This window comes from Pleurodeles waltl, chromosome 7 (assembly GCF_031143425.1).
Source record: "Pleurodeles waltl isolate 20211129_DDA chromosome 7, aPleWal1.hap1.20221129, whole genome shotgun sequence".
Taxonomy (NCBI): Eukaryota; Metazoa; Chordata; class Amphibia; order Caudata; family Salamandridae; genus Pleurodeles; species Pleurodeles waltl.
In genome coordinates, this window is record NC_090446.1 from 1,312,822,949 (window position 1) to 1,312,835,531 (window position 12,583).

The 12,583-nt window shown below is 41.8% G+C and overlaps 1 protein-coding gene across 1 annotated transcript in view; it reads left to right on the forward strand.

Moving 5' to 3' along the window:
• Positions 1-12,583, forward strand: part of CA11 (carbonic anhydrase 11) — a 616,839-nt gene that overhangs the window by 551,026 nt on the left and 53,230 nt on the right. Inside the window, exon 4 of the mRNA XM_069200634.1 lies at positions 1,796-1,981. Within this exon, the coding sequence (XP_069056735.1) occupies positions 1,796-1,981 (186 nt within the window). The remainder of the gene's footprint in view (positions 1-1,795; positions 1,982-12,583) is intronic.

Consider the following 12,583-nt stretch of genomic DNA (forward strand, 5'->3'; position numbering starts at 1 on the left):
TCATTTTGTTGTTACTCTTCTTTTTTCTCTCGTGTTTTTTACTCTATACTTTACCTTTTTAGTTTAGTTATTGTAGCTCTTGAGACATTTCTTCTCCTTTTCATTAACTTTAGACCTCATCTACCACACAGCACAAGATGTCTGGCTGCAAAAGACTAATGTGAACTTAGAATAGGCTTACAGAAAGCACATTGTTTAACATTGGTTGGCTTTATTGTCATTCTCCCTTGTGTCTTATTCAATGCTTGCCTTCCTCTTTTTGTGTTTCTCCCTCCCCAGAGCATAGTTTTTCTGCGATCCTTTTGATTGGCCAAACTTCTGTCCTTCCACTGGTCACATTCAGGGAACTTCTTTCTTCTTGTTCATTCAGAATTCCAAAATAGTGCATGGGTTTTCTAGTTATGTCTGCTGTGTGCTGGCCTTCCACTCCCAAAATACCGCCTGTGCTGTGTTGCTCTCTACATCTCCCAGCGTGTCTCTAAAAGCACAGCAACATGGATATTTATTTTAGGGTGTAGCTGAAGAGCAGACTTTGGGCCTGATTTAGATATCGGCGGAAAGATACCCCATCTGCTGTATTACGGTCTCCATAGGATATAATGGAATCGTAATACGTATGACAGGATATCTGTAACATTTGTAACAGAGTATTCCCCTCCACTAAGATCTAAATCAGGCCCTTTATTTTGCTTTATCTTATGCATTCCACATATTGCTTGAAAGAACAAGCATAGGCACTAAGGCTTTTATGACACTGGAGGAAGGACCACCCGTTGCACTCTTTCAGCTGGTATGGTGTCTGAGGCAGTTGTATTTAGTATGAGAGCACAGGCCCATAATTCTGCTTCCTCAGCCACTACAGAGGAACAAATGGCTGAATACTGTGGAAAGTAAATTAGGCCCTAGCAAGCATTTCCTTTTACATTCTGACACCTCCTTATTCTTTTTTAATTCTTTTCAGAGTGGCATGAGTGAAAACTATCTGAAAAATAAACCATTCCATTTGAAAAGGTTGAAAACGTATTCAGTGTATAGTTTTGGGATACCATCAGATATGTGTTTGCTTTTACTCCAGTATTTTGATTTTTATCCCTTTTACTTCTTTCAAACAACACTTTACAAATAATGGCAAAGCCAACAGATCAGCAGTCACAGTATATCTATTGCCTTTGCTAATGCTTGTTTCTATTTCAAACTTTTTTTCCAAGATTTTTGTTTCCTGCTTCTTATTTTCTTGCTGCTGCTTTTCCATGGTTTTCCTTCTCTCCTTTCAAATGCTGTTTTCACAGAGATACTAAATTCTGTCCAATTCAATTGCTCATGCAATCTTAAATGTAAATGTTCTCCTGCTGCAGGTTTCTACAATACAATATTCCATCTGAAAGCGTAACCCAGTAATTATTATTTGTAGGGGACTTTACATCATTAAAGCCTTAACAGTTTCAGTACCTGCTGTTTTATTATTATTAGATGTTTATGTCTTAATTTTTTCATATTTTATCTTTCATTAACTAATTCTTTCATTTGAACTTTTTTGATTTCTATTTGTTCTTTTTTCATCCTTTCTACTTTTGTCTTCCTCCTTTATTTTTTCTTTTATTTTTTTTCACTGTTCAATATTTTTCCTCTCTTCTTCATGTCTTCTTTTCTCATTTTCTATATTTCTGCTTTTATTCTCTCCATTTTTTAAATCTTCATTTCGTATTTTATACTTTTTTTACTGAGTTTTTTCTGCTGTTCTCCCATTCCTATGTCCTTTTACCTCTGTTCATTTTCTTTGATGATTTCCCCACAGGTCAGTGGAACCCTGTTCAACACAGGCCGGCATGTGTCATTTCGTCCCGATCAGCACCACCCAGTGAATGTATCTGGCGGGCCACTGCTCTACAACCACCGATTGGAAGAGGTACGGCTTCACTTCGGCAGTGAGGATGGGTTAGGATCTGAGCACCTTGTGAACAAGAAGCCATCTGCTGCAGAGGTAAGCCAACCCTGTATGTACGGAATGAACGAGCTAAGCACAACCTTTTGCACCAAGATATTTAGGGGTTAGAGTTCAACAAATTAATATTCTTTCCAATGAAACTAAATAGAACATAGCTGGTACTGAAGGCGTAAGGACACTACATTCTTTAATTTAGGGACAAAAAAGTTAATCTCTTAGGCAAACAGTTACAAATGTTTAAATCCACAAAATTAAAATGGATCATTAGAATCTTCTTCTCCTGGGACCCTTTTTCAGAAAATAAGATCAGTCCTTTTGCATGGTTCAATTAAATCCACTGCGAGGTAAAGTCCAATAATTTGTTGAATTTATTCATGTTTGAACTCCAAGTCAAATCAGGTTTACATACTAGCCAACTGCAAATGTTGTGGTAATGTAAGTCCTAGAACATCCATGCACAATTAGAGATTATAATTGCATTTATCCTTCCAAAAAAGAGTAGGGGGCCAGTATTCGTATTGTCACTAGCACCTGCAAATCATTTGGTTATTACACTACGAGGAGAAAATATATAAACAAACAATTGCACAGTGGAATCAGTTATTTGTGTCTGACTATGATAACAAATGGTGTCTTCTATATGAGTCAAGACATACAGGCCAAACACACCTGATTCAGGACGAGGGCTCCTATTATTTTAAGTTAAAAAATTGACTAAAATTACCTCCACTTCAATGCAAGTCAATTGAGAGAAATCCAGATTTGTTTTACAAAATCTCCCTCTTTCCTATTTCCAAATCTGGACATATGTGATGAAACATGTCCTACCCTATTCTATAAGGATATTGAAAATCACAAAGTTCAGTACCCGAATAGGGAAAAGGGGCATTTCTTTATGTGGTCATTGAATTCCCATGTGACTCGCAATATCTTTTTATGTACGATATGTCACTATGTTGCATTTTATTCTGTATGCTACATGCTTAGACCATCACCACACCCTTTTAAATTCTTGGTCTTCACTGAGGAAATTAAACTTGTTGAAGAGATCACTGTGAACAATTTAATAGAAGTGAACTTAACTTAAAGGTCTATTTGCGGTTGAAATGTTTGATAAAATGCAAACAGATTCCTACAATCCAGCATTAAGGTCCAGTCATGCAATAAATTAATTTTATAACAATTTATTTGCTAATGACTGTGAATTTTATGAGAGCAACATTCTCAGATAGGGAACTGAGAAGCTAGTCATCCCTTCAATTATTTAAATGGCTGTCAAATTAGGATCACTTCCTCAGGATCTGCATGAGGCTCTGCAAGGCCCACCACCAGGCACCTCCAATTCTGAATGCTGATATAGCACAGAATCTTAGAGTGGCCAGGAGAGGGGAAGGGAACAGCAGGGAAGAAGATCTGCAATGCACAAATGTTAAACAACAAAACTTAAACACCACCATGTGCTTTAGACCAAAAGTTTCTCGTCAAGAATTCAACACTGATGTTCTTAATCAGTTTTCGTGCCCAAAGTATTCTACAGTTATGCACAACTAGTGGAGCTATTGAATAATAACGAGACTCTCATTCACATCATAAGACCTCCATACACACATCAAGAGTTATTTCCCTTTCTCCTAATGTGACCCTTATGAGGCCTCCACACACTCAGCAAGCACTTTGCAATCATATAATCACATTGGGGTTCACGTTGTCTAGAAGTAACTCGAATGACGCCTTAACTCAGACACTCAAATCAAAGGTGTCTCTAAACAACAGTTATGAATCTATAAGGCTCAATCAAAATAGAAAACCCAAATCAGAAGACTTTGCACTTGTGTGTCAATGTCGCCTAATTTACTGGTAAGGCACTGTGAATATGAGAGTTCTTAGCGAACTACAGCCAATATATATCCGAGCTCTGTCTGCCTGTGAATTCTCTTGTTATATAGTATACATACACAAATGAGTGCTTTGAATCTCAAGAACCCACTGAATTGAAGATTATTAATTGTGGCACAAATAAATCACTCTTATGATGCAGAACACGGCCTGGTCTGAATGTGCGCGTGGGAAATGCTTCGAGGCATGGAACGCAGCTACTGGAATCCAATGGGAGCCGGCAATAAGAAATGCCCGTGCAGAAGCTGCAAACCGTTAGATCAGATGAGCACTACACCAGAAATCAGCCTCTCAGAACCGGAGATGAAGAGCTCCTGCTCATATGGGGTCCCAAGGAATAGTGAGCACCAGGTGTGGGGCGTGGCAGGTTTTATATATCCTGCATAAACCACTGGAAGTGTGAGGTCGGAGGAGGGTGCAGCTGGATTAGTGCTGGGCGCCGACATGTAGGTACACCCACCGGTAATTTCCTTTGGAGTGAGTGTGACTATAAGGGATACCTCCCCCAGCAATTCCCAGACCAGAGGCTAGTCGCCTTTTACCCTTGGACCTACCATAATATGAACCACCTGTTCAGGTAGGCCTCTTTCCCTTCTCCTTACACCTAGTGAGCATGCCTATTAGCTGCCCTATCTAGGGAATCCTAGAACCTGACGAATGCCCCTGACCTTCCAGCACTTAGAGAGGGCAGAAACATGTTGGTCCTTGTTTTTTAGACTCTATGAGACATTAACACTCAACTGAGTCGCCATTCCATTTTAACCCTACCTGCGTACACCTGTATTAAAAATACCCAACCAGGACTGGTGATACGTATGGTATTTGTATTCCTAACCTCATCTGGATCCCTGTCATTTATCCAGTAAGATTTATTTCAGCACTCCCTCGACTGTTCCTTTAACAACGAGGTTGAGTCCGCCCAGGTAGTACTTTCTTACCTGGGTGGGGCTAGGTGGTCACATGATGAAGCATGACACTGTAATGTGTGTGAGACCACTTAGTCTGTAAAGGGAACTCCCTCTTCTGAGACACAACCATAGTTTTCCATTCACGCACACCTCCATCTAGTATTTATCTACACCGAACCGGTACGAGTATCTGAGGACGCACTAATCCAGCTGCACCCTCCTCTCCGACCTCACACTTCCAGTGGTTTATGGATTTGTATTTTTTGCTTTGGGAGTACGTGTGGGGCGGCAGGACTCCTGCCACTCTCTTTTGTGTTTTGATTTATATATCGTGCCACACCCAAAATAGCCACCACCTGGGTTTCTGGAAGTTGTAGTCTTATGTGACTACTTCATTCCAGGAGGGTAAAATGGCATCATAAAGGCATTGAGACACATGTGAATACATCTCATAAACATTAATAAAGGTGCAATATGAATAGACCATACCCATTAGTGATGGTATGAACAGTGCAACCACCAACGCGCAGCAAATGCTGCGTGATGGGCTTTCCAAGACAGGGGCTTGGCACACATGGCAATTAGCAGACAAGATGCCACCACTGGAGTGGAAAGGGCAGGCCCTAGACCATGGTTCGCCCAAAACCTGACAGTACTCCCCCTCTTAAGCATGAGCCTGGCTTTTGAGGAAAATGAGGTGGAAGTGGCGTCTCAATTGGGGAGCATAGACAATCCTGGCAGGCTCCCAAGAGTCATTCTCATGACCATAACCTTTTCAGGAGACCAGATACCACAATGAGGACCCTCTAAACTTAGAATATAAAATTCTGCATACCTTACATTTCCAGTCACCCTGGACCAGCACAGGGGCTAGTAATTCTGGACAATGGGCATGATCAGCCTTAAGGAGGGATGTATGGAAAACTGGATGTATTAGAAAAGTTGCTTGAAGTTTTCATTTATATGTTACTGGATTCACTTGACTTGTTACCTCAAATGGCCCTATGAACTTTGGATGGAAAATACCCTTGTTTTTAAAGGAAAAATGTTTAGTAGGTGATACACTGGTCCCAGCCTGTGTCTTTTGTCATATTACATTTTGCCTTTTTTCAGGTATTCTTGTAGACACTCATGCACCTGGTGCATATGAGTCAAGGTGTCTTTTACTGCTGGCATTTGGTGTATGGAGGACTGTAGAGTGACCAGTAAGGTGTTTGGATGGTACGCATATAACCCAACAAAAGGAATAGTGCCAGTCGAGGAATGATAAGATTATTTGATAGTTCCACCAGCCAGAGAAGATCCACCCAAGTGGTGTCTGCATCCTCAGCTCAGAAGCACAGAAACTGTTTCAAAGTCTGGTTTAATCTCTCAGTTTGACCATCTGTTTGTGGATGATAACTGGTGGATAAAGTGGTGGTAATGTGCAACGATTTGCACCATGATTGCTGAAATTGTGATTAACACTGATCACCGTGGTCAGATGAAATATCTCCACGGTAGGCCATGAAGATGAACACTCTGTTGACCAATTAACAATATCTATTATTGATGCCTTGAGCCCCATTTTCACCTGTTTAGTGAAAATTGAGGAACAACTGTCTAATTTGAACCTTGCCTTTGCTGAGCAGCAGTCGGCTGGTCCTTTGTTTCCCAGATTGGTAGGCCCAGTCTTGAACCCAATACCATCAAGCGGACTACAACCTCAAGGAAAGTCTGTTAATTTTTCTTCTGTGGCGGGCAATCATCCTCTAAGTGGGGCTTGGAGTAAACCCATGGATAAAGTTCACGGACCACAAAGAAATTTGAATGGTAGAGGTGGGGCTTCAGATCATGCCATAGGACCCCATGGCATGTTAAGCAATTGCCCTAGTTGAAGCTTCCAATGCTGCAATTACCACACCAAGCAACCTCCCCTCCCCCTTTGTGAGGGGTGTTGAAATGTATTCCGCCCGAGGCAGAATAAGAGGGAGAACTATGACCAACTGATGAACAAAAGTGGTGCACTGGGTAAATGGTGGGCTGGGGGCCCAGGTCTGATGCACAGCCAGATCATCCATGTCCAGAGAGTATCATGGGTAATACACCAAAATTGGACAGGGATGACTATATTGTTGTTAATTTCAAAGACAAGGTGGTGACAAAAGATATTCTGTCTAGGCTTAGTATTTCTGGGCTACCTCATAAGCCAATTGAAGCACTTCCACTGTTTTTTTGTACAGGCCATCAAGCAAAATAGTCACAGTCCCTCAGATCCCCCTCATCCTGTGACTGTTTCCAATAGATTCTCTCCTATTGCACAGTTGGACCAACTGGATTGACTCCCTGCCCGAGCTCCCTCCCCTAGTCAATGCCCTTCTCCTAATGTCGGCCTCAGGGTGGAATGGCCCACTGCTACCTTAACAAACAATGGCTGGAATCGTATTTCATGGAACATTGCATACAAACACTCAAAGGCTCATAATCCCGACTGAATTGACTTTGGAAGCTCACTGGACATTTTGTGTTGCCGAAAACATGGATGAGTGTGGACTTTCACATTGATGGGTATTACACCTTCTTTAAACCAGCCCTTGTTTCACCACCAGAAATGTCTAATGGTTGTCCTACAACGTTTATATCAGTTCAAGTTCCAGGATCTAAGGTCACGAAAATGTGGTCCTCCTCTTTTTTTTGGTTGGTAACTTTGCTAGCCTTCCCAATTGAGTATGATATCTTGTTGTTGAATTTTTTTTAATTAGTAATTGTAACCAGCATTCCACTGTCGCCATAGAGAAATATTATGATTTTGTGGTTTCTTTCTATTTGGTTGCTAAATGTAAGACAGTCCTAATCTCGGTGAGCGATTTTAATATCACATTTTGTTGCCCTAGTGGGAAAAGGGTACATGGTTTCGTGAACCAAAATAAGGGAAACCTCACCCATTTTAAGCATACATCATATGTGAAGTCTCTAAACTCTCTCATCTTGAAGCATGATCTTATCTTAGCATTCAACATGGTTGACAGAGAGAAATGTAAACTCCCAATTTTTATGGGCCAGAAAGAATCCGCCAAGCCATATTACAGCTCATAATACAGCTGGCGGAGTCTTGCTGCAGTGGCGGTGCTGGCGATCCACCCGCCTCTTCTGAGTCAGACTGCCACCCATAAATGGGCAGAAGTCCTCCAATGACTCCTGGTATGGGGGTCAGCAGACCAACCGCACTGGCAGTCCGCTGGCTGCAGCGGCTTCGGCGGTCTTTCAAAAAGTCCACCAAAGTCAAAATGAGGGCCTGTGTTCTGTCAATGTTAGAATGTAGCTTGAGATGTTCACCACCAATTCTTTATTCTCAAAGTTTATTTCCTTCGATTCCGAAGAGGATAGGTTTTTCCCATGGCCTCTTCCACTTCTTTTCTTCCTCTTCCTCTGCCCTGGCTTTCATTGTTTGCTTTCCCTCTTGATTGTTGGTCTAAAAAAACAGTTGCATTTTCTCTGCTAGTGTGGGTTTCGTTATTGTCTGTGCGTATGCTTTTTCATTGCCCTCTGTTTTTTATCCACTCATGACCTCTAATGATGACAGTGAGGTCTCCCTTTGAACTATGGTCATTGGTTTCTCCTGACTTCTCTCTTGTGTCAAGATATCAAATCATCTTGCAAATGTGTATATTTTACCTTGAGCCTAATCATCTCTAGTACATTTCAGTTGTTTCTTTCTTTTCACTTCATTCTCATGTATTTCTAGTTTTAGTCCAGTTGTTTCTGCCATTTTTCCACTTCATCCTTCTCCAGTTGTGAGATTCTTTCTTCCAATTCTTTTAGCTCTGTTGCTATTTTCTCTAGATCTTTCTTTTCATATTTAATGAATATTTTTTTTAACATTCCATGTTATTTTGACCCCTTTATGGTAACATTTCTGGAGACGTACCTAGGTGGTTTGGCATTACAAAAATCCTTAGTCCTCTCGGAACGCTCTCTACTTTTAAGTGTTTTTTCTAGTGTAATTATTTCCCAAATCTTATTTATTTTCTTGTCCTCTTTGCCAGTTGGAAGAACAATTATTTTGGGCTCATTTTCTCTGTGGAGACCTTCCCACTCGCCGCTGTGCTTATCACTCTTGTGTCACTACGAAAAAAAGCCTCTGCTTCTTTTTGACGTCTTTTGCACTTGCTTCCAATATGTTGATTATGATGGTCCGACTCTTTTTGTGCCCTCTCACGTCTGTTGATTCTCTTGTGATAAATAGATAATTACCAACGATATCTCTTTGCACTTGGTCTACTCGTGGGCAGATAGAATTTACGATTTTCATTCATTAAATAGTTCTATCTTACTTTCTTCCCTCACTCCTCAGGCCTCCTGCATATTTTACAAGCTACGTATGTATTCCCTCATGCCGTTCATGCCTCGTGACCTTTTGGTCTCCTCCTCGTGTCTTTCTACCACCGCAAATTCTTAGTCGTATAGGTAATGAGGTCAAACATTTGAATAATCTGACAAAATAACTGTATTTTACGTTTCTCTAACATTTCGCCATTAGGCTTTCATTAACGCTAATCCTTACATCTCTCAACCGATTCTTTGTCTGAGGATGGATCGTTTGTTTGTTTCTTCAACAATTGTAAAATAATGTTCAAAGTAAAAAAAACAGACATCGTAATTCCTATATTGTTACCCTATATGCTCAATGGCACTTTGTATCCTTTTTTTACCAAACCAGTCTCTGTGAGTATCCGATCCTATAGCCCCGGGACTTTTAACTGACCCCGTTTCTTTTTCTATGTTACATTTGTGACGCGTTACAAGGCTTGAACTACCATATTATATCAGGTCGATTAGTCACTTTTTTCCCTCAGTGCCCTCATTAATAAGTTACGGCTTCGGATGCTTTGCTATTTTTGCTTTGGAAAACGTTCACAGTTCTGATTGCGCACCTTTCACATATACTTTAACCATCTGGCTGGCAATGTTGAACTCCGAAGTGAATGTATGTGAGATATCTTGCAACAATGTATCCTAGTTGCTTCCATGTTACAATTTCAGAAAACCTTCTATGGCCCCTTAACGCAGCTCCACGCGTTTTCTCAGAATAAAGTCCAACTGGGGCTGCAGCGCTTTTACAAGAGGTAAATTGCTTTATTTCGTCAAATCTTTTTGCATAATGATGAGAAGTGGCTACTTACTCAGGGAGACTCCTGTGACCGCTGTGCCCCCAGCGTCGTAGACGCAGTGCTCGACCTCTGTCTCACTCGTACTAGTTTCTCCTTTCCCAGTTATGTCGGCGTTCAGTCCTCTTTGCAAAGAGCGGGCGTGGCACTGCTTCCAACTTGTTTTCATCAAAACTGTCCACATCAGTGGCGCGCTCTCCTGTGCCGGTGCTCCCACGTAACTCATAAATCTTATATTTCCAAAAAACGAGACCTCCAATAGCAGAATCCATATGGATTTTGGGCACGACCATAGCCAGAACAGAATTACATCAAATTTCGCAGAAAGCTCGCTCTAGTTCCAGAAAGAGCCCTCTTTGTAATATGGTGTGAATCTGTTCTGTAGCTCTGAAGATATTACAGTAAAAATACATTTAGATATCTAGGAACACAGATCCTCCAGGGATCCGACAGTTCTCATGCTGAGATCTGAATGGCTACCAACACTTCTACCAGGAAGTGTTGGCAGCCATCTTGGGCTTCGGACTCAGCCGAGTCCCATAAAAAAAAAAAAGAAGTGGGCAAGGTAGGAATATCGTGAGCCCCTATGCGTGGAGCAGGGTCCCACATGGACCCCGCTGGGGCCCAAAACCTTGTTTTAAAAAAAAATTGCTGTGAAAATCACAGAGAATCCACAAATCTCAGCAAAAAGAAAAAAAAACAAACATGGTCTTGTGCACTTGTTTATACTTCAGTCTCCAGGTGGGCACATGGCCCCCCTCCGCATGGCCTATTTAGGCCCAAGGGACCGCCACCTCCCCAGTGCAAAGGCTATCTTTGAGAGGGGAGAGGGACCGCACGGACCCCCCTCGGGAACCCTTTTTGGCTTCAGGGACCACCACCTCCCTGGGGCCAGGCCCATTTTTACAAGAGGGAGGGGAGCCACATGACCCCCCTACTGGGCCATTTTTGGCCCCAGGGACCTCAGCCCTGGGGCCAGCCCATACAATCTTAAAGGCGTGGGGCTGCAGGCCATTAATAGCACCAGGGACCACTACCCCTCAGGGCCAGCTCCTTATGTTCCAAGATGTCCACCCTCGGGACATAGATGTATGCTTTCGCCTGGCTGGAGCTTTGACAGCTCTGCCTAAGCGAGAGCAAACAGTAAGTCCGGTCTCAGCAGGCAGGGGCCGGAAAACTACTCCCGCCCACTGGTGGCAGACTTTTCATATGTTTCCATGCCCACTCTCGCCATGCACTGCTACTAACCCCACCTATTACATCAGTAATGACCTCTTCTATAACAGCATTCATAATGTAACTGCAACATTTGCAATAACATTATTGATGAGAAAATTGTTCATTGCAGGGATGAGAGTTACAGGTACCTTAGGGCATGAGTTATAGTTTCTTGAGATATGTATAACTATAACTTTTGAATTTCTATGGTTTTGTGTGCAAAATCTGAACCTAACTGTAATGTGCCTGTAACCTTTGATTTTTTTTGTGAATTTCTAAGTTTTTTTTAGATTGCATTTCCTAACTATAACTTCCCTGTAACTTTTGTTTCAATGAATATATGTATGTAAATATATATATATGTATATACATATATACATATATATGAATATATATGTACATGTACACATATATACATACATATCTATGCATACATACATATTTATGCATATTTATGCATGTGTATGTATTTTTTTATAGATGTGTGTGTATATATATATGTAGATATATATATATATATATATATATAAATAACATCCACACATGTATTTATATTACCATGTTAACCCACAACCCATAAACCCATACTCCCCTAAATCCTAAAAATACCCTTGCCAACCAAAAACCCACACCCATCCTAAACCCTAAAATACCCTTGGCAACCAAAAAACACACCCACCCTAAACCCTAAAAATGCCCTTGTCACCCAAAACCCACCCTAAACCCTAAAACCACCCTTGCCACCCACAAACCCATACCAGCTCAGCTGCAGTGAAACTCCAGTACTGTAATGACCTCTGAGAGGCATAGAGGGAGAATTTAATCTCACCAGGCAGACTACTGGAGACACAGCCAGCTATCCTGTTTCCTCCGCTTCATTTTATGCACCCCCCAGTATCATCTATCCAGTGATATCTTCATCTCAGGAGTGAATATAGGCCTCTAGTCTCAGGACTGTACAGAGTACACAGAAGTCCATTTGAAACCTATCCTGATCCTAACACGTACCAAGTGGCAGGCTACTTTAGGAAGGGAATGCGTTCCGATGGTCTGGGTGAAACTAGTCCGTTCCCATGTTAGAGTCCTCAGAGAGTCATGCCTCAAATTCCTAGGCTATGCTTCAAGCTATTACATGAATACTGGTCCCAGAAGAAAGTGCACTGAGCAGGCCTCCTGCCCTACAGCAAATGCTGGAGATGCTTGGTAGATGAGTGCGATCTGTTACATATCTTAACAAACTGTCCGAGGATACAAAAAGACTAGGTTGCTGTATGGGCACACCGCTGAAGGTTCCATCCTCAGTATGGCTGCCCCTCTGCACACCGGGCCCTCCTCCACGTTGTTGACGATGCCTCTGAAATGTACGTTCATGTCAACTGGTGGCCAGCTTTGGCCCTGGCAGTGGCAAAATATGCCTTCATTGCCACTGGCACCAATCCACAGATCCCACTCCCACAGAATATGTGGTA